This window comes from Camelus bactrianus, chromosome 9 (assembly GCF_048773025.1).
Source record: "Camelus bactrianus isolate YW-2024 breed Bactrian camel chromosome 9, ASM4877302v1, whole genome shotgun sequence".
NCBI classification, from domain to species: Eukaryota; Metazoa; Chordata; class Mammalia; order Artiodactyla; family Camelidae; genus Camelus; species Camelus bactrianus.
The window spans coordinates 70,033,068-70,055,106 of NC_133547.1; the positions used below are offsets into that span (position 1 = coordinate 70,033,068).

Sequence of the window (22,039 nt, forward strand, 5' to 3'; positions counted from 1 at the left end):
CCTTTAAAGAAATACACAATTACAATAAAAGACTATAAATGTGTACCGAGTATTGTTCTCACGACTTTACAGGGACAGAAACTGAGACTCTCTCCCCGACCTTCTTATGTCCCTGAGTTTTTAATTCTCGTGGCCTCTGGGAGGGAACTCCCTTGAAACACCACCAGTGCACTCAACTTTGCAGAACACCCTTTGCCCTGCCCAGTTCTAGCCTCCCAGCAGACCTGTAAACTGGACTGTGTCATATTTTGCTTTATTTTACAGACAGAAAAGCGCCCAAGCCCTACGAGTGACAAGGCACGCAAATAGGTCGTGGCAGAGGGCCCGGAGAACCCAAGCGTCCACCTTCTTAGCTCCTGGTTCTTTGAATGGGGAAAACTGCCTGTGTGACCCCTCCCACTCCAGCCAGCTATGTCACATGCCTGGGGCAGCCCTAGCACTCACTGGGCCCCATGCCAGAGGGACTGCATTAAAACCACTCCTTTATGTTTGCACCCAGCCTCCAGATGCACAGGCTCTGGACGATTAGCCCATTTTACAGATGAGGACCTGGAGGCTCAGAGGGGAGGAGGGTCTGGGGCCCAGGCCCACTGATGGGTAGTGTTCAGACCCAGGTCTCCCAAAGCTCCCCATCAGGGCTGGCCACTGTAAGCTGCCAATGGCGGAAGGTTACACCCTGGCTCCTCTCCCCAGTTACTGAAGCTATGGGAGCCCCAAGAAACAGAAAAAGCCCCCCATCCCTCATTGACAGTCCACACCCCTAGAGGTGCAAAAACTAAGGGAAGACAAACAAAGGACCGCTCAGATAATTCTCCCAGATCCTTTGCTCTCGTCGCTTTCCCCAGTACATGGCGGGGCTGGGGGAATCACAGACACCCGAACCTCCAACTGGCTACCAGAGCCCTGAGTTCCAATTCCTTGGGCAAATCGCAGCCTCCTCTGAAGAAGTCCCTTCTCCAAAAGGGCTTGTCCAAGGCTGGGGGATGGGATGGGGAGAGGAAAGTAAGAATCCTCTTTCCAGAGAAGCAGCACTGCGGGGGATCGCGGAACGGGAAGAAAGGGCCTGGCTCTCTCTTTCCCCATGCTCCCCCTTCCCCGCCCCTCCTCCGCAAACACACAGGTGCCAGACAGCTTTTGCGGGAAAAAAAAAATAGTTTGCAAACACACACCGACTTCTGGGAAGCTGCCCAGCTCCACTCCCTCTCTTCGCTCCCCATTCCCGGGCCGGGAGCTGGCTCTCTAGCAGTTTCCTGGGGCTAGGGGGACGCCGAGGGGTTTAGTGTTGGGCAAGGGGGCAAGGAGCCGGGCCGAGCCAGCCCGGAGCCGGCCCGACCTCAAGACTTCCGCCGCTGTGATGGTGGCGGGATTCCACCTTCCTGACACCCCCACGCTCATGAGGGAGGTAGCTGGGTCCCTAAACAGCTGGGCTCGGACGCCGGAGAGCGCTACCATGCTCCGGGGACCCTGCCCGCTGTTCCCCCTCAGTCGGGGCGAAGCCGGAGCGCCCCCGCGTGGCCGGGTCGAAGCTGAGTCACCCAAACGCCGGAGTCCGGGGACACGCGGGTGGCTACGGCTTGGGGCTCCGCAGCCCCTAAGGCGGAGCCCAGCTTCCTTCCAATCAGCCACCGGCGCCAGAAGCCGAGCCTCAGGGCCGAACTCGAGTTCTCGAGCCAGGGCGCCCCGCCCGCCCCTTGCCCGCCGGGGCCCCACTCACCGCGGGTTCCGCGGGCGCCGCCGCCCTCACCGCGCGGCTGCCGTTCCCCGCGCTCCGGGCCACCGGGGCATCCCTGGGCGCTATCCTGCTCGGCCGGGCCCGCGGGCGCGGGACGGGCTCAGGGCGCAGCCCGCGCGGCCATGGCCAGCTCGCGTGCGCTCCCAGCTGCTCGCGGTCGGGTCCTCCTCCCGGGCCAGGCGGGCTGGCGGGCGTCGGCAGCCGCTCGGGCTCCTCCCTCGGCCGAGGAGGGGGCGGGCGTGGGGAGGGAAGTGGGGAGGCGAGGCGGGCGCTTCCTGGAGGGGCGAGCGTTCCCCGCGGGCGGAGCAGGGGCACTGTCCCGCCCGCCGCCTGCGACTGCGAGCCCGCGGCTGGCGCGCCTCGGACTCCGGTCTCTCAGCGCCTCGGGGCCCTGAATGTTCGAGGCCGGAAGCCGAGGGTGCGAACGTTCCAGGCTCGGGCTCCGCGGATCGGAATGCCGCGGTTTCGCACTCTCCCCGGGCCGGCCTCGCCCGAGCCGCGGGCCCCTCCGAGTTCCCAGCGCTGTGCGCTCAGGGCCGCCGACGCGGGATCTGAGGGGTGGGCTTAGCCCGGCCTGCGAGGCCCTAGGGCGCCGCCTGCGGCCTTGGCCCCAAGGGCTGTAGGGCTCAACCCTGCGCCCTCGGGGGATACACCACCGGGTTTGGTTCTGTGCCGTATTGGGCAGCACTAGGACCGCAGTGTTTCCTTCCTTTTTATCCCCCCCCCCCTTTTTTAACCCCAATAGTAAAAGAGCTCTGCGTTTTCTTGCCGCTGGAGACTGGGAAGATGACACATACGTATTTCTCTGACAGAGATGAAGACAGTTCTATCAGTGCCTGGGGTTAGTCAGGGGGAGGGCAGCTAGGCGGTCCTGAATACCTTGGCTCTGAGTCCCCCTTTCTGCGATGGCCTTCTTTTCCCTAGAAGAGGCAACCAATTCCTAACAAATTCGTCTGCCGCTGGGCGTCGTGCTGCCAACCACTCCGCAATATTTATGTGCGGTTCCCCCGCCTCTCTCCCCACCTCAATCCAGGGCCTTAGTGGAGCCAGAATACTGGGGACAGAGCTGCCTCAGGGATCTCAATTCCACGTCCACCGTCTATAGCTCTTGGCCCTGGTGCTCACGGACCGGGCAACGGGGAGTTAAGTGCTTGGGTTGTGGGTTTTCCATTCTAGGCAGGTGAGGGTTAACTAGGAGATTCACGCAGCAGTCTGCAAACCTCCCTCCACATCTGAGTCACAGGCACTTTGCAGCCTTAGAGGGCAGCTGTTAAACAGCCCCAGGGCCCTGAGCTTTGTTCTCTGCCTGCCTGCCTCCCCCCACCTCCATCCTTCTTTTCTCTAAGCTCTCCTCATCTTTTTTCCACCTAAAATCCTCAAAGCCCTCTGCCTAGCTGTGGGGCAATCCAACCTAGAGGCGCTCTAACACGCAGTTGCAGCCCCTCTTCCTCCAGGAAGCCTTTCCTGATTGATCTGGCCCCCAGAATCCCTCTCTTCTCCTTGCTCCAGAGCAGGCGAGCCAGGCACTGGGACAGACAGTGGTGTACCCAGGTATAGAGTCCCTCTTCTCAAGTTGTTCACCTCTCAGGGTCAAGACCATGACCCAGGCAATTATATTACTGTATAAAACGTGGTTGGAGGCACAGTGGTCCAGAAGACCCTGTTCAGCCATGAGAATTAGCGAGGCTTCCACTAGGAGACCTGAAGGATGAGGTAGTTGGGCCTGTGGAGGGGGAAGAAGATAATAGATCCCCAGCCAAGGAGACAGAGTATAAAGGCCAGGTGTCACAGCAATTCCGCTCCTAGGTATCTGCCCAAGGGAAATGAAAACATACATCTGTACAAAGACTTGTACAGGAATGTTCATTGCAGCATGTTTCAGAATAGCCAAAGTGGAAACAACCCAAAGGTCCATCAACTGAGTAATGATAAACAAAATGTGGTCTCTCTGCACAAGAGAAAGCCATAGAAAGGTATGACATATACACAATGTGGATGAACTTTGAAAACATTAAGTGAAAGAAGCCAGTCACAAAAGACCACATGTTGTGTGATTCCATTCACATGAAATGTCCAGACCAGACAGAGCCATAGAGAAAGAAAGTAGATTAGTGGCTGCCTAGGCTTGGCTATGTGCATTATATCTCAAAAAAGCTTTAAAAGAGGAAAAGTCAGAGATAGAGTCATGGCCCCAGGTTTGAATTCCAGCCAGTACAGATATTGCCTGGGTGAGATCACTCAATCAATCACTCTGGGCCTCGGTTTCCTCCTTTGTACAATGGAAGGATGGATTTAGTATTTGTTTCATGGGATGACTGTGGGAGTTCAGTGAGACCCCAATGTGCCTTGCACAGTACCAGGCATGCCTAGACACCCGGGGTAGCCTCTTGTTATTGCTAAGATCCAGGGTTGTGGTCGCTCTAACGCAGGGATATCCCTTTCTAGGATCAGGATGCCCAGGCCGCCCTCCCCAGGCCCTCCCGTTAGCCCCAGACATTTCCATCAGCCCCAGCTGGAGTATGCATGTGTGTGCAGGGGTGGTGACTACGGGCCCAGCTCAGGAGACTGATGCTTCTCGTCTAGGGGACTCAACCCAGGGACCTCAGTTGGCCTTTGTTCTATAGTGGAAGTTCCTCTTCTGTCACCTCCTCCTCAGAGCAAAGGTGGATTTCTGGGCAGCCAGGGTGGGGCTGGGGCTTGTGTGGGATGAGGAACAAGATGTGGCTTCCAAGGGCCCAGGTGGAGGAAGGACTCCAGCTCTGGGGTCTTTAAGACACTCTAGGTGGGGGTAAAGTCCTTCACTGGGATGGCTGGGTGGGGTGGGAGGAAAACCAGCTGTCCCCCAGCCCAGTCCTGGGAGGATCTTTAGTAAATTAGCCACTGCAAGATCTCTTCCAGGAAGCTTCTGATGTGTCCAGAGGTCAAATCCTGCTCTGGCTGGGGCCACCGCCCTTGGCCATGCAAGGGTGGGGCTAGGGGTCAGAAACAGGGCATGGAAGGTCTTATGGCCCTCCCTCCTTCCTGGGAACTTTTCTCTCTGAGGAACACAGAGACCCATAGACCAGTTAACCAGGACCAGTCCAATGTCCTCCTTCCCTTCCTGCTCCAGGGTTGGAATCTGAGCTCCACTAAAGACTGGCCTGTGTGACCTTAGGCAAATCTTGTTCCTCTCTGGGCCTCATTTATAAAATGGAGGAGATTGTTACTGAGATTGTGGCTCTGGGTCTGGAGGAGGTCATGGAAGGTGAAGCCTTACAGAACTATAACCAGGCAGGGCAGGGGACAGAGGATTCAGAACCCTCTCTGAGGGCCTACAGAGATTAACCATAAGGTTATCTGTGCAGCCTGAGAAAGTAGGTCCTGGCGTCTTGTCTCATTTTGCTCCTGCCCTCACTATACAGATGAGGAAACTGGGGCAGCACCTGTGGGATTAAGAGTCGCAAAACTTGAAAGTTGAAAGAGATCCTAAGAGTTCTCAATGAAAAAATTTTTTTTCTTTTATTTGTATCTACAGGAGATATAGATACTAAACTTACTGTGGTAATCATTTTACACTCTTAAGTCAAATGCTTATGCTGTACACCTGACACTTATACAGTGCTGTATGTCAATTATATCCCAAGAACACTTGTAAGAAAAAATGTGGGGAAAAAAGTAGCAAAGACCCAGTTTGATTCCTGGTGCTACCACTTACTAGCTTTGTGCCTTTGGGTAAGTTAGGAAAAATCTCGGGGTCTCGGTGTCCTCGTCTGGGAAGGGAGGGTCACCAGGATCTACCAGGACTAAGTCAGGGGTATTCAGGGGTGTATGTGTAAAGGCTTGCCTCGCCTCTCTGAGGGGCAGCATGTGCCAGACCAGCAGGTCTCCGACAGTGGCTGCACAGCAGAATCACCTGGAGAGCTTTCTAAGTAACACCACTCTATTTTTAAACAGGCATTTAAAAAGCTGCCCAGGTGATTCTAATGTGCAGTCAGTGTTGAGATCCATTCACCAGTCTGCAGTTTCACTAAGCTAAGTGTGGTCCAGCGGCATTGACATCGCTTGGAGTCTTCTTAGAAATGCAGAACCCCAGGCCCCACCCCAGATCTGCTGAATCCGAATTTGCGTGTTAACAAGATCCTCAGATAATTCAATGCACATTACAGTTTCTGTAACTATGATTTTTATAGTTCGAGAGGTACTGGCCCAGACAGTGGATTTTAGACCTCTGTGTGTTTTCGGGGAAGGACGGAGGATGCAATTTGGGAGGATTTGAGACCTGAGGGGATGGGAAAGGTTATGTGACTCTCATCAGAAAGGCAGGTATCCTACAGACTTGCGGTTGCCGGAGGAGAGGAGGATGGGAATGGGTAAACTGAGAGTTCAAGATTTGTAGATACTGACTGGTATATATGAAATAGATAAACAAGTTCATACTGTATAGCACAGGGAAATATATTCAATATCTTGTAGTAGCATATGGTGAAAAAGAATGTGAAAATAAATATATGTATATTCATGTATGGCTGGGGCATTGTGCTGTACACCAGAAATTGACACAACATTGTAAACTGACTGTGCCTCAATTAATAAAAAAGAGAGGAAAAAGGAAAAAAAAAAAAAAGGCAGATATTCAATCTGTAAAACCATAGGATGGAGGCCAAGAGATAAAGTAGCAAAACGAGGTGACCCCAGCCTTGCAAATAGACATAGGAACTTACCAGCCAGATCACATTCTGAGTGAGAAGATTCATGTGCAGAAGTGGGAAGCTCCATTCTGATCATGCTGCTTACTGGCCCAGAGCCTCACTTTGCTTTGAATTTTGTTTTCATGGATCTGTTTAAACTGAGCTTACATTTGGGAGGAAAGTGGCAGGGAGACTGGACCTCAGCCGTGTGGGAGGGAAAAATGGTCCTGGACTCCAAACAAGCGGGTGGCTCATCTTAATAAAATGAGCAAAGTGACTACACCTGACGTGGGCCCCGTGCTGACCATGCTGTGGTTTATTTCAGGGCAGCTGCAGCACAATGTTTGGAGTTTAGAACTTGGGCAGAGCTGAAGGGGAAAGAAGGGAAAAGCAAAACAAATAGCAGCAAGTGAAGAGTACCTCCGAGCTCTGGACTCTGCCTGGCATGCGGCTCACCTGGCCTGGGGCTTCTAGTTGGTGCTCTGTTCCTTCCTCAGCTGTGACCTCCCCAGTCAGGGTCTCCTCAGGCCTTGAGGGATTCCTACTCCAGTCTTAGGCAAGGGGAGGAGGCAGTACAAACCAGCACCCCTCCCCTACCCCCGGCATGGAGGTGCATCGTGTTGCCCTTGGCATCATTTCCCGGGAGGGAGGACAGAATTTGGGGCTCAAGCTTTCCAGGGAAACTTGGATCCTCTGCCTGCTCATCCCCTCCCCCATGACTAGGCTGATGGCCCTACTTGAAGCCAGGTGTGCCCTGATGCTGGCCTGATAAGAATGTCCCTGTGTGGGTTGTGAGTGCTTGGCACTGGGCCGGAGGACTTTCTCCTCATGCTTAGTGGGGGGCTGAGGACAACACAGAGGTCGGCAAAGGTCAGGGCCAAGACATCCAAGTGAGCCACAAGCAGGCCAGGACATCTTTGCTTCCCAAGCCAAGTGGGAACAGCCTCTAGCATCCCCTCCTAACTTCTTTCTGAGTACAGTGGTGAAGGAAGTTGTCTCAGGACTCGCCAGTGGGCCAGCCTGCCCCCCAGTGGTGCTCAGCAGTAACTGCACCTTCCCTGCTCCATTTTCCACAGTGGGGTGCAGCTCTGGAGGAAGGCTCCCTGGATAGCAATTTGTTCAACCCACAGGCAGGTGACGGAGAGGGGGTGCTGTTTTCCTGCCATTTCAAGCACCTGTCTACTTGATATGACATTCAACCCTAAATGGGGACGGCAACAAGCCTGTAGCCAGTACCTATTTCTTCATACTGGGGACTTAGCATATCTTGCTTCCCTGACTCCTCCAAAAGTCCTGGGGGCCATGGGGTGTTACTACAGGAACATACAGAAACAGTACCTGGCCTCAAAGACAGGCAGCAAGGGGTCAAGTCACATTCCATTCCATGCCCATCTGACTTTCAAAGCTGTGTCCCTAATGCATCACCTGCTTGTGGAAACCAAGGACCAGGCAAGCAGCACAAGGGAGGGGGGTCACACTGGGAAGTAGTGGGGACTGAGGGATGTGTGCCTCTTTGCACATCTAAAGGGCATAGTCATACATCCCCAGCACGTTATTCTTGAGTAGGAATGCTGGACCAGCACCTAAGAGAAGCTGAAAACCTGAACTTTGGAGTATAAAGTCCCAATTTTAAATATTGACAATTAAATCAGAAAGAACTGTAAATATAATTCGAGTCAAACAAAGACTGTTTCTAACACTACAGCTTCTATAATACCCTCACGGCGCAAGTGGGTTTTGGAGAGGAGGTGACTTGCCTATGATCACATGATATATACGGAGACAGAGTCTGGGCTTGACCTCATGGCTCCTGACTCCCAGGCCAGTGCTCCTCTCCGCATCTCTCTCTGTGGTCTGCCCTGCTCTCCAGTCCCCGGGGGCGGGGGTGAATCACTTCTGACCTTGGTGAGGTGGTGGGACACATCAGACTCAGGTGAGAGACTGGAAGATCATCTTCATTTATTGGTTGTATTTGTACAGGGCCATCCTTGGGCCCTCTTGGAAGTAAGAGAACACTGTGTAACACAAGCAGCTCCTGGGAGCTCACTCAGGTTCTGCTGAGGTAGTGGCTGGATCCAGTGGCCTTGCCTAGCTATCTTGGAAGTCCCCACCCCTGCACCCTTAGACCTGCTTCATCTGTTACACAGGACAGACTGGGGCTGTCCCTTCTCAAGGTCAGGCTGGCTCTACTTGAACCTGGGCCCAAAGTCCTTGGAAGCTAGCATTGAAGGGAGGGGGTGTGATCCAGTCCACAGATGGAAAAACTGAGACTTGAGGCTGGAAGCCTTGTGGCTAAATCCTCAACTTGGCGCAGGGCCCTGACCCTTGGGCCACTGGGCTGGTCAGTGCTTGTACAATCTCCCCATCCCAGTTCTGGGAGGAAGACATTCTCTTGCTTAGCTGCTCTGGAAATGAAATTTATAAATATATACATGACTTAAAAAAGTAATAAATTAGATCTTAGACCAGCCTGAAGGCATCTGGCTAGCCATGGGACATATGTCATGGACATGTGTCATGTATCATATATGGAACAATTACATGTAGTGCTAGGACCTGTGCCCTAACCCACAGGCCACACTGCAAGTTTTGTGCAATGTCACATGGAACTGCTGCGTGTGACCTGTGTCATGCATCACACCAAGACATCCTCATAGTGCTACATGTCCCCAGCTGGCCATGCATGTCACATGTGATGTAGGGTCGTCTACTGGAAATACAAGGCTCTTTGTCCCCAAAAGTCCTCCATGAAGACTATAGCAGGACAAATGTGCCTCTTCTCCTGAGCACTCTATCCTTGTGGGTGGAAGTTGTCATCACTTGGCTGTATTCAAAAGGTCATGAGAAGGCCATCAGGTATTCCAAGGGACCTGTGGCTGGTTGTCGAAGAAAGCAAAGTCCAGCCTGGGCTCCTGGCTCTGCAGACGCTCGGCCATGTTGGCGGGGATAGGGTTATTCCAGAGGCTGCAGGGACACAGAGATTGACCCTTAGCATTGGGAGCTGTTCACTTACCCTCTCGTCTCTGCCGTCAGTCCTACCTACAGATGAGGAAACTGAGGCCCCAAAGGGAAAGAGCTGTTCCCAGAGTTACCTGGCAAGCATGACTACCTTAGGGAGAGGGTATCCCCCACACCCACCCCAACTTCTTCCACTCAATCTTCTTCCCCAGGAGCTAGTGATCCCAGCCAGGGCCATGCTCATATGACACACTGTGCAAATAAGGAAAAAAACTCCCCTTAAGACACTTGACTTATATGTCTGAAATTGTCCTAACGTATTGAGATTTATAGAGCAAGACACTTCACTACTACTAGAAATCTAACATATCTACTATGTGAATGACGTGCTTTAGATGCACTGCCCTGATGCAGTGCGCAACCCACGCAATTGTATGTAGTGGCTCTGGTTATAGCTACCATTTTAAGTGCTTACTATGTGCTAAGCATTGTGATCAGTGCTTTATATAATCATTTATTCTGCAGAGCACCTCTCTGAGGTAGACACTGTCACTATCTCCATTTTACAGTTCAGGAAACTGAGGTTCAGAGAGGTTGAGTTACTGAAGCAAAGTTACACAACTGGCAACTGGCAGACATGGGATTTGATCCAGGTCTGCTTGCTACCAAATTCCTGGTGGAGTGGTCCAAGACTCCTTTAATAATCCCCAACCCAGGTCCTGCCTCTTTCTACAGGAAATCCCCTTACATTAGAGATGTTGAAGTGGCCCCTGCCCCCACCAACCCAGTCCCTGCAGGCCCTGTTACCGAATGACTTGGATGCCAGACCCCTGTGCCAGCCCTTCAGCCAGGAGCCAGGCTCCACGAGTTGTGATCCGATTCTTCTCCAGGCTTCCCGATGGGCAGCAGAGGAACAAGAAAGAAACTGGCATGAGATGGGGAGAGATGGTGGAGGGGGCTTCCCTATGTCCCTTCCCCCGGCCAGGGGACATAGGCTTCCCACACATCTGCTTAGAGAACTCAACAAACAGTGTAACAGAAAGGTTAAAGGCCGGGACCCAGGGGCTTGGGGTGGACTGGAGTGTGCAAGTCCAGGAGGGCTTCCTGGGAGGCAGAGGCCTGACCTAGTAGCCTCTTGGCTTTTCCCAGGACACAGGTCCCCCTTCAGCCCTCTCCACCCCTTCTAGCTTCCCAGGATGTGCCCCTCTTACTCCACTCTCTTCAGCCGGTCCATCCGTGGCAGGACCCGGGCCAGCTCAGCAGCTGCCTCGTCCCCAAGCAGATTCCAGGACAGCCTGCAGGGTAGGGGCCCCAAGGTCAGTGGCAGAAAGCAATGAGGTCGATGGGGGTACAAGGCGGCAGGTGAGGAGAACTGGGGGCCATCGGGTTGTGGGGGTGGGGGTGCCATGCAGGTACAAGAGAGGTGCCTGATGGGGTGCTCAAGTGCTCTCCCTGAAGACTTTTCAAGGCACAGGTGGCTCCTTCCTACCCCTCAACCCCATTCCCTTCTGGCCATCCCTCAAGAACCCAGACAGCTTAGGAGCTGGCTGTCCTGAGAGTTTAGAACACATGGGCTGCGGAAACACGGCCATGATCCGAACTTCCACCAGGTGCGCGCCTCCACCGTGGCTTTGCCACATCCATACACCGCCTGTATTATTATCTGTTTCATGTGTTTCTTTAAATCAGCCCTCCCTCCCTCCCTTCCTTTTTTTTTTTTTTCACTTTGAGAAACTAATCTTAGGAAAACATTTATCACTACTATCAATGGGAAACCTGTGTTGAGGACCCTAAATAGAAGGTAGTTACAAGGATAAATACAGTGCAAACAACGATATTATCTTCTAGCTGAAACCTGTGTCCTTCCCAAGGTGCTGGTCATCCCGCTGTTGGCTACAAAGGGACACTCACCAGTGTTAGGTGTTCAGGTGAGTTAGCACTGATCTGAGACTCCCTCTTTGGTGTAAAGTAATGAGAAGAATTAAAATCTTTAGGATGCAAACCTAAAATCTTGTAATCACTAGTGTCCTGTACCTTATGAAGTAGCCTTCTCTTCCGCCTCGGTCAGGGCTCCAGGCTGGTCCTGGCAGTCTAGTTTATCCCTGAGGCAGCGCTGCCAAGCCCCAAGGTCTCAGTGTCTGCGCTGCCCAAGAGGGAGGTGGGCATGGCCAGTAGGCCAGCAGGAGGTGGGAGGCTGCTGGTTTTAGCCACTCTTCACTACCAGCAGGTGGTTCGTAAATCATAGGCTCCATAAACCAGACCAGGTGGTCTATCCAGACGCCTCCCAAAGAGAAGGTTAGGGGCAAAGAGCCTTTAGAGACCATCTGGTCCACCCCGCCTCCCGCCACTCCAATGGCAGGGAGACAGGAGAGTCTGAACGGCTTGGACCAACAATACTGGCAGAACAAGTGTTAAAACTGCCTTGAGAGGAGGTTTGACCAAGAATGACCTTCCCCATATACAGATAGGAAGACCCTCAGGGAGGAAGGGACCAGGCCTCCCCTGAGGCCTGCTTTTCCCAGCTCAGGGCTCTCCCACGCACTCACAGGATTTCTTCCAGGGCCGGGCAGAGCATGAAGCTGGTGGCGAGAGGCTTGGCAGTCTGGTTGTCAATCTCACACGACACCAGGCTGGAAACAGAGAAGGGGAAGGGATGGAAGTGTCTGAGTCAGGGGCACCTCCTGCCCGTCCCCCTCTTCCCACCCTGCAATCAGAGCAGGAGGAGCAGAGTGGCCAGGGTCTGGGGCAGGATGGGAGTCTTAGGAATGTGCCCCTTTTTTGGTCCCAACCTTCCCCTATACCTGAGGCTTCTGTCACTTCAAAAGCCTTCCCAGGTGTCAGGCTCAGCTAGAGAAGGAAGGGCTGCCCCTACCGCCCCCCAGCTCCCCAGGTAGACAGAGAAGGCTACGTACTCTATCTTCCGGAGCAGTGGGAGCCCTTGACAGAAATGTGGGACCCCTCCGGCCAAGTTGTTCTCTGCCAAGCTGCAGGGCAGGGGAGACACCTGTGAGAGGAATCCCCAGGCCCCCCGGCCTGTTCCCCTGCCCAGGCTCCATGGCCCCTACTCACCTGATCTCCTCCACGTGTGAGCATCCATCCAGGGCCTGGCCCAAGCTGAGCACCCCCTCTGGGCCCAGATGGCTGGACCGCAGGCTGGGGAAAGGGAAGGGGGAGAGGAGAGCCTGGGGACCAGGTATAGGGATTGAGGGGCTGGATCCTCCCACCCTCAGCATGGTCTCAGGCTGCACGGCCAGACTTTAGATAGTCTCTGGGTAACTGCCAACCCAACCCCTCTTCCCACCTACCCAGGACCTGGGTGGGTCTCTAGGGCCTTGGCTTTGGGGTCTGAGATCCCAAATTCAAGGCCTGGCTCTTTCATGTATTGGTAGGGTAAGATTTCCACATCTCTTTTGGCTTTAGTTCCCTTGCCTAGAAAATGGAGCAAATAGAAATTCCGGCCCCATGGGGATCCTGTGAGGCTCCAGTGAGACCATGGACATAAACTGTGAAGTGCTGAGGTCATGCTGCATGGCACTTTCTCCTGCATAGCATAGCCCTTTGCCAATGCTTCCTCATTTACCCTTTGAGACTGGCTAACAGGGCATGCTGAGCTGGGATTGTTGTACTGCTTTTAAAGATGAGGAAACAGACTCAGAAGGGACATGGGCTTGGCCAAGGGCACACAGGGGCTGATGGCAGAGCCAGGACTAGGCTGGGTCTTGTGAGCTCCTTGCCCCAGACTCCAAAGGCTGGAGAGGACCAGGCGGGAGGGGGGCAGCCGGCCCCACTGCATGTCATTTCCCCTAGAACAAGGCAACCCAGCTGATGGGGGCTTTGACCCCCTAGTGCTGCTGGGGGAACCCCTTCCCGCTAACCCTGCACACACCACAGGCAGAGGGGCCACTCACTGCAGGACCCTCAGGTGCCGGGGCAGCCCCTGGGCCAGCCCCAGGGCTGTGGGATCTCCCAGGTCATTGCAGCCAAGCCTGGAAGAGGAGAGGGGATAAGGTTGAGCACTAGGCTGGCCCACTCCAGACCTCTGCCCTGCCCTATGACCACTGGGTCAGGTGAACACAGAGGGCAGAGGGCGGCCACCCAGGCAGACACTCACATCAGATCCTCCAGGTGCCTGCAAAGGGCGAGAGACTCCACCAACCGCGCTCCCCCTGCCAGGCCGATGCCATTTGCTGAGAGGCTGAGGAGGGGCAGACATCAGATCCTTCGACTCCCTGCTCCCCACACCCCACCACATCTGCTGGGCCCAAAGAGACAGCACCCCTGCCACATACCATCCCAGCCTGATGGGGCAGAGAGACCCCAAGAGGGGCAGGGGCTGAGCTGGCTCCAAGTCACCAAATCAGCAGTGCCAGGTCACCAGTCCCACTGCCTGGACACTGAGGTGAGGGGAGGAAAGCCAGCCTGAGCCAGAAGCTGGCCTCTCCCCAGACCATGGCATGGCCGCTCCACTGAGGGCCCCTGTCAGGAGGGCTGGCCACTTACTCTATCTTCCTGAGCTCAGGCAGCCCCGGCAGGAGGGCAGCTAACTGCTGGGCACCGGCGTCTCCAATCTGGTTGTGGCTCAAGCTTGGGGAGAGAACAGCAGGAGAAGTGGAACCGTCAGCTACCGTCCAACTCTTGTCTGTGTCCTCATCCCAGAAGGGGAGGGTGAAGTCTAGAGAAAGGCCTCCCCACACCGATCAAGTCCCCTCACCCTCTGCTGGCTGAGGACGCCAAACTCTTGTCTTCTGTGCAGGGTGTTCTCCCTGGTGTCTGACCTAAATCCCTCTTGCTGCAATCAACACTCTCACATCCTATCTTTGGGTCCCCAGGTTCTGGTTCTGGGGTTGTGCAGTGTAGAAGAGGGGGAAAGTGATGAGATTAAGAAGTAAAGAGTGTCCTCAAGGAGCCCCTTGCTTTTGTCATCTTCCCCTGCCAAAGTTGTCTTGGGTCTTGGGGAGGGCCAGGCAACTCACCCCAGCTCCTCCAACCTGGTGGTAGCTCTGAGGGCCTTGAAAAGGTGGCAGCAGCCGATGTCGCTGATGCTGCTCTGGCTCAGCCTGGAGAAGTAGGGTCAAGGAGCCTTAGTTAGGAGTAAAGGCCTTTGCTGGTGCTGTGCTCAGAACTCTACAGTTTGCAAAGCCTTTACACATCCAAGAACTCCTATGCCAGTCACAAAACTTTCAGGGGAGGGGGGCGGGCGAGATGAGGAGACTACCTAATGTCCACATGAGAAAACTAAGCCCCAGGGAGGAGCTGTGACGGGCCAAAGACTCCCAGGGACTCACAGACAAGACGGAAGTGAAAGCCCATGGCTACTGGCCTGGAGCAGTGGCCACGTATTTTTGGTTTGGCCAGGCTTTGCCTCAGCCCCTGTGTCAGGCACCTCCAGGTCAGCCCGGCTGAATGCCAGTTTCTCATGGGTCTCACAACTCAGGCAATTCGTTTCTTCAGGGCATATCTTGTTCTAAAATATGCGAATGGTGGGCTTTTCCTTAAACACAGTTTATTTACTGTCTTTTCTGCACTGGACCATGCCCTGCCTCTGTGAGTGGGGGAAAAACCAAAAGAAACAGAACAGTTGATGTACGCTGTCCTGGCTTCACATTGAGTGTTTGTCTGAGGGTTGTTTGTTCTGTTTTCGTTTCTCAAATTAATTTTTAGGAAACTGCCTTTAGGTATATTAATTTGGGGTGAAATGACCTGGTCCTCCAAACTCTCTGCGCTCACTTCCTATGCACTCTACTCCACCAGAGTGGGGGCAGAGACTTGGATAAAAACAAAACAATGCTTTGTGTCATGGCTTGGGTTTGTTTTGAGTCACAATATTTCATATTTTGAAAAATCCCATGAAAAGAACATGCACTGTTTGTTTATCAAAGTGGCCAAGGGCACAAAGGCAGAATACCAAGGTCATCAGCTCTGAGTCTAGACCCTCATGACTCAGAGTGTGTTCTGAGGTCCCCAGAATGGGCACCATCTGGGAGCTTGAAATGCAGAATCCAGGCAAGCCAGATCTGCAAGTCAGAAATGTGCATAAGAACAGACGATGAATTTGTGCACATTAAGGGCTGTTCTTGGACTTGGGCCCAGCCCCTTCAGTAGCCAGGAGGAGGCTGGGGGCAGTAAAAGGCAAGACCTGGGGCATAGACCTGGGAGGGTACAGGACTGTCCCAAGGACAGGAGCCACGAGGGTTCTCAGGGAGGTGCCCTCCAGTGCTTCCCTTGGGGAAGTACATCCTCCCACTCAAGCCCAGGGGGTCACTTGGCCACTCACCGGAGGCTCTGCAGGAAGGCCATGTGGCTTAGTCGTTGAGTGAGCACAGCCAGGGTGGAGTCGCCCAGTGGGAGGTGGCCGAGGCTAGAGGAAAGGATGCCACAGGAGGACTTGGCATCGCTGGGCTTGGGTCCCAGACACAGATCTAGAGTTCGGAGGCTTGAGGCCCCAGTGCCCAGCAATGCCCAACGATCTCCAAGACAGCCACTTACATCCACACATTGTAAAAAAAAAAATTGTACAAAACAAAACTACCCTGGGAAATCCAAATGCTGTTTCTCTGCACAAATTACTAAGATCATCCAGGTAGCAGTTCTATGCTCTACATCACATTGGACCCAGGCAACTGATCAGTAATTAGAGCAACCACATATGGAACACATACTAAGGGCCACTGAGAGATGATATCATCCCCATTTTAGAGATGAGGAACACTGAGGCTCAGAGGGCACACACAGAAACAGGCAGCATCAGGAGCAGAACCCAAGGCTGTAGGATTCCCATTCCTGGGCCCCAACCATGTGTTACCCATGGACCATGCTCCTTAAGGCCCCCAGCCTGGGCAGGAAAAGGTAATGATAATAATAATAACAACAACAGTCAATACTTATAGAGTGTGAACTCTGTGCCAGGTCCTGTTCTAAGTGCTTCATATGCGTTATCTCATTTAATCTTCACGACCACCTAGGAGGTAGGTCCAGCTATTATCCCAAGTTAAGATGAATTAAAAAGCACAGAAAGGTTAGGTAACTTGCCTAAATTCACACATTAAGAGGTGGAGCCGAGAGGTGACAGCTGTCCTGGTTTGCCTAGAACCAAGGGGTTTTCCAGGATGCAGGACTTTCCGCTCCAGGGCAAACTAGGACAGTTGGTCACCCCACCAAGGGCTGAACCCAGAGGGTGTGGCTCCTAACCGGCTCCCATGCCCCAACCATTTCAACACAGAGGGACAGGCGGAATAAGTTGTCTGGATTCTAGGGGAGCTATTTGTCAGGGAGGAGACACTCAGAAATGACAGATCTGGAACCAGAAGAGGCCTCTGGGGAGTGAGGCTCCAACCCCTTCATTCAGACAGAAAGGTATCATTATGCCCACGTTGGAAAAGGTCTCCCTAATCACCCCTTGCCTCCCCAGGACAAGCAAAGCGGGACAAAGTGGGAGAATTTTGTTGCTATGGGGCAAAAAGTGAAAGGGCTGCTTTGAAAATGTATTTAAAACATGCATCAAAAAAAAAATCTGGAGAAAAATTCACAAATGGCTCATTTACAGAAGCTTTCCCAGGAGATGTCATTGCCAGGGGATTTCGTGTTCTTTGTTACATATTTCTATGATAATGGAACTTTTTATAATTAGTGTGTATTTTTGGTCATCAGAAAAACTTTGAGATCGAAAGCAGAAGATGCTGGGGAGGGCACAGCTCAGTGGTAGAGTGCATGCTTAGCATGCATGAGGTCCTGGGTTCAATCCCCAGTACCTCCATCAAAATAAATGAGTAAATAAATAAACCTAATTATCCTCCCCGACAACAACAAAAAGCAGAATATGCCCTGCCAAGTGTTCTTTCCTGACACTGTCACGTCTGCGCAGGACAGGGACCTATCCTTCAGACTGAGGCTGTTTCTGGTGTTTCCAAGAATTTGATGACTCCAAATTATAGGGAAGAGTAGTGTCGGTTACTAAGGGAATGATTGTAGGCAAATGGCAGTGGTCATCTGTGGGGTTTTTTTCCCTTTCTTGTGTTAATAGCCCCCTGAAATACCACCTCTGACTCAGTCCAGATAATTGGGTGGGCACGTGACCCAGATCTGGCCAATCAGATTACTGTGTGCTCAGAGCCACAGTGAATGGTTTAGGGGTGGGCGTGTGACCCTAGCTGGTCCAGTGAGACTCAATCTTGGGCCTTGTGTGGTAGGCACAGGGAGAAAGGTGCTCCTTTTTCCAGTTAGATGGTAGATGGTGAGCCTGCAGCTGCAAGGACAGCCTCCCTGAGAATGATGTCAAATGGGAGAGTGAAATGGGGCGGGAGTGAGGAGTGGAGGGACAAGTACAGAACCTGGATCCAGCCTTGCCTGAAGTCGGTTGCCTTGTCACTTTCTGTGACATGATCCAATACATTTCTGGCTTGGGTCAGTTTGGGCAAGTATTCTGTTTCCCATGATCAAGCATTTTGATAGCACTCAGAACCAGGTAAGAAAGGAAAAGGGAGGGCATTCCGCTCACCTGGGTCCATCTAGGGGATTGATAGTTTGTGTTCACAAGAGATGCAAAAAGAACAAGATTCCTAGGATGCTCCCAACTCCCCATCTCTGCCCCCAACCTCCATTCACCACCACTACTTACTCAAGCCTCTTCAGCCAGCACTTGTCCTCAAGGGCCCCCATCAGCACCTTGGTGCCGTCCTCGTCAAATTGATTGTTAGACAAGCTGGAGGGGACCAAGCATAAGATGAGGATGAGACGAGCCTGCCCCGCCCTTGGAGCGGAGCTGTCTCACCAGCTCCGCCCCCTTCTCAGTCCCCTAAGGAGGCCGGCTCTGGGTCTGCAGATCTTAGACCACCCCTCTGACCAGGCTCCACGGGGGCATTCCTGGCCCCAAGGGTCAGCTCTGGGGTCCCTGCAGAAGGGAGCATGGCAGTCACAGCTGATCCAACTGAGAAAAAGTGCCCTGGGTTTCAACAGAGGAAGCCAGGGACAAGGAAAACATACACACACTCACCCATGCGCACACATGAATGCAATGCTCTCCTCTACCCCATAGCTTTCTTGTACCCAACACCCATAGCTACTCTAGGTAAAGAAGGATGACGAGCCCCATTCTACAGATGAGGCTGGTCAAGTATAGAGAGGCACAGTTATTCACCCAAGGTCACTCTGAGAGAGGGGCAAATTCAGGACCAAGAACTCAGTGCTCAGCCTGCCCCAAGCCACGCCGAGTTGCCAGGCTTCATCAGGAAGAAAAGCAATAGGCTGAAGTCCCACCACCCACTTTACCAAAGGCCCAACTGTCCTCTTCATCCCTGGTCCTCAGCTGGGCCATCCCTTCCCAGATCCTTCTACCCTGGGACTCACTCTAGCTCCTCCAGGTGCTGACAATGGCTCAGACCAGATGTCAGGTGGGCCAGCCCCTTGGCGCTCACACAGCTAGAGGTCAGCCTGGTGGGGGTCAAAGGGGAGCAGGTCAGGTAGGAGCTCTGAATGCTGGTGACAGAGGGCAAGGAGGTGGCGTGGGGGTGGTTCCTGGGGAACAGCAGGAGGGGACCCTCCCTCTCTTCATAAATCTCTCCCATCATGGAATCAGTAAGTCAAGATATAGCCTGGAGTGGGGCTGGGTATAGCTCAGTGGTAGAGCACATTCTTAGCATGTACGGGTCTTCAGTTCAATCCCCAGTACCTCCATTAAAAAATAATAATAAAATAAAAATAAGTAAATAAAATAAACATCTTTTTAAAAAAAAAGATATAGCTTGGAGACAGGAACATGGACTAGCTGAATATTTCCCTAAACCACAATCATTCAGGTAGCAGCTCCACAGTGTCTGCCATAATCAGGTATCGCTGTAAAGTCTAGCTAGTTATTGTCATTTACCATGAGCTCTGCATCTTCAACAGCAAAAAATCTAAGTATGGGGATGTGTTAAAGATATATCAGTACCCAATGGAGACCTCCTTGATGCAATCAGTTGGATTAAATGAGGACTGAACATTAGAAAATCTCCATTTTGCAACCATCATACTGATATCTGATTCAGGCAAGAATTATCAATGGACGCTAAAATTCATGAGTGAAAGGTTGAGGAAGAACAAGATGTTTACATCTTCCTAAGTATCTCCCTACAAAATAACTGGTTAATTCCAAAGGGAAAAATAGTAGCTTTGCAAGTGAAGAAAACTGGCGGGCACCACCTTAACCAGCTGATCACAGTTCACATCAATAGTTAGGGGACAAATAGGCATCATGGGCCTCCCGATGTGATGCACTGAGAAGAACACAGTAGCACCTCTGTGATATTCCTGCCCAAAATGCAGAACCTAAATCTAAGCACGAGGAAAGAGCAGATAAACTCAAGCTGAAAGACATTCTGTAAACTAGCTGGCATGTAAATGTCATGACAATATCCTGAAAGGTAAAGAGGGCTGAGGACTGATTCCAAACCGAAGGAGGCTAAAGAGAGATGGCAATTAAATGCAGTCAGTGATCCTGGATGGAATCCAGGACTCAAAAAAAAAAAAAAAAAAAAAAAAAACACACACACACACAATAAACATGATTGGGAAAATTGGCAAAATTGGAATATAAACTATAGTTTATATAATAATAGGGTATCAATGTTAAATTTCCTTAATTTTACTCTTTTACTGGATTAGGGAAGAGAATGTTCTTGTTCTTAAGAAATTCACTGAAGTATTAAGGGGTGAAAGGGCATGATTATGCAACTTACTTTCAAATGGTTCAGAAAAGAAAGGGGCAGGGAGAAGAGAAGGGAGGGGTGAAAAGGAAGGGGATAGGGAGGGAGGGAAGAAAAGAGCAAATGTGAAAAAATATTGACAAAGGATGAATTTGGGAAATGGTATATGGAAGTTCTTCTCAGTCTTCCTGCAATTTTTACATTAGTTTGCAATTATTTCCAAATAATAAAGTAAAAGAAAGAGCATTGAAAAGGGAACCCCTTTCTCTTCACGTGGCCATGTTGATGACTATGCACCCCAACATCATCTCCAGGGCCACATGTGGTCCCAGCCCACAAGATGGGGACAGAGTTCTCCTGAGGCCAGGGCTGGAGAGAATAGGAGGGGTGGGTGTGGGCAGAGCTGCGGGGGGACCCGAGTGGGAGTCCTGTCTGCCTACCGGAAGATCTTCAGCTCGGAGAGGGCCAGCAGGAGGCTTTGCAGCAGCAGAGAGCTGGCGTCACAGAGGTTCACCTGGGACAAGCTGAAAAGGCCCAAGCATATTACAGAGGGTTTCAGGCTGGACACACCTCAGGGATCATCTATCACATAGAGATAGGAGGCCAAGAGAGGGGAAAGGCCCACCCAAGAGCTCCCAGGAGGCAAGGCTCCCCTATGTCACCCTAGGGCTCTCCCCTACTGGCCAAGTGGGATTCTCCCCATCCTGGACTGGCCAGCCCCTCACCTACAGCCTGGAGCAGGCACTAGGATTACACAGAGAACTCAGGGCCCCAGACAGTGTTTCAGGGTGCCAACCTGAGCTGCTGCAGCTTGGCGCATGTCTTCATCAGCTGTCTGACCAGAAGGCTGTGGTGGGTCCCAAGGTCGCACTGAGCCAACCTGGAGGTAGAGAGGGAGGCTGCAGTTTCTGAACAACTGAGTCAGTATTGGGGACTCAGTCCCTGCCTGCAAAAAGCTTATCTTTTTGTAGGGGTAAATACACGCTGATCAAATAAAGTCCCAGAATTTACTATTCAATCATGAAGGAGAGGTCTAGATGGGGCACCTGGTATGGCTGTGCAGGTTGTTCACTGCACAAGAGGACCCAGCCAAAGCGGTGAGTTGGGGCTGAGATTCAGGTATGGTCTATTCCTCACAATGTATACATGTAGGGCTGCATTCACCCCAAAGGGGTGACATTTTAATTTCCAAAAATGTGCTGTATGGATTAAAGGTGCTGTGAATCCAGGGATCTATAAGAGTGGATAATGAGAGCGCCTGACAAATTCTGAGGTTTAGAAGGGCCTCCCTGAGGTGGTGGCATTTAAGCTAAGACCCGAAGGGCAAGGTCAAGTTAGCTAGCTATAGAAGGATGAAGAAGGAAAGGGAGAAGAGAATATTCTGGGGAGGAAACAGCCTGTGCAAAGGCCCTCAGGTCAAAGGGAGCAAGATGTTCCAGTAGCTGAAAGTTGGTAGGGATAACTGGAGCTGAGACTGGGGTTTGGGGTGGGAACGGACACTGTGAAGAGGCAGATTAGGCCAGATTTCATAGGCCATGTAGAGACTTTGGACATAAAGGACTCTCAGCAGGGGCATGAGAAATACTGGTCAGAAGGCCCAATGCCTCCATTCCCACACTCCCCTACCCCATCACCACCCGCTTCCTTGAGTCCCCAGGTACAGGGTCCCACCTGAGGGCCATAGCTTCTGGGTTCTCCTGTTGGGGAAATTCCAGCTGGATACAGAGCTGCTGCTGGGTCTCGGAGATGCTGAGGAGGGAAGGGGTAGCCAGTATGAGGTCCACAGCAGCTTTCCTGTGCAGGCTGAGCTGGGACTGGGGCTGCCCAGCCCACTGAGCTCCCAGACCCAGTGGGGATCTAGACAACAGGGACACCAAAGCCTTTGTTCTTATCTAGTCCATGTGATTCTGTCACCTCTGGTCACAGAGCCCTGGTGTGTGTTACTGTCATCCAGGAGCCACTTCCAGACAACCAGCATGGACTCCCAGCAGTGTCTGTCTGGG

General features: G+C 52.4%; 2 protein-coding genes across 10 annotated transcripts in view; both read right to left on the reverse strand.

The window, feature by feature from the left end:
- Positions 1–2,228, reverse strand: part of CPNE2 (copine 2) — a 45,236-nt gene extending 43,008 nt beyond the window's left edge. Inside the window, exon 1 of the mRNA XM_074370689.1 lies at positions 1,715–2,228. The gene's annotated coding sequence lies outside the window, so the exon portion shown is untranslated. The remainder of the gene's footprint in view (positions 1–1,714) is intronic.
- A 6,113-nt stretch (positions 2,229–8,341) lies between these two features.
- The window catches only part of NLRC5 (NLR family CARD domain containing 5), an 80,946-nt gene continuing 67,248 nt past the window's right edge, over positions 8,342–22,039 (reverse strand). For 8 of the 9 annotated variants that reach the window (XM_074370699.1, XM_074370696.1, XM_074370691.1 and 5 more), the window contains 16 exons: positions 21,708–21,785; positions 20,833–20,916; positions 20,477–20,560; positions 18,700–18,783; positions 17,972–18,055; positions 15,632–15,715; positions 14,331–14,414; positions 13,858–13,941; positions 13,469–13,552; positions 13,266–13,343; positions 12,427–12,510; positions 12,270–12,341; positions 11,904–11,987; positions 10,569–10,652; positions 10,165–10,248; positions 8,342–9,363 (listed from right to left, as the gene is read on the reverse strand). In XM_074370699.1, coding sequence (XP_074226800.1) covers positions 9,252–9,363; positions 10,165–10,248; positions 10,569–10,652; positions 11,904–11,987; positions 12,270–12,341; positions 12,427–12,510; positions 13,266–13,343; positions 13,469–13,552; positions 13,858–13,941; positions 14,331–14,414; positions 15,632–15,715; positions 17,972–18,055; positions 18,700–18,783; positions 20,477–20,560; positions 20,833–20,916; positions 21,708–21,785 — 1,348 coding nt within the window. In that variant the 3' untranslated portion in view covers positions 8,342–9,251. The remainder of the gene's footprint in view (positions 9,364–10,164; positions 10,249–10,568; positions 10,653–11,903; positions 11,988–12,269; positions 12,342–12,426; positions 12,511–13,265; positions 13,344–13,468; positions 13,553–13,857; positions 13,942–14,330; positions 14,415–15,631; positions 15,716–17,971; positions 18,056–18,699; positions 18,784–20,476; positions 20,561–20,832; positions 20,917–21,707; positions 21,786–22,039) is intronic. The other variant, XM_074370697.1, reaches the window with a different exon arrangement.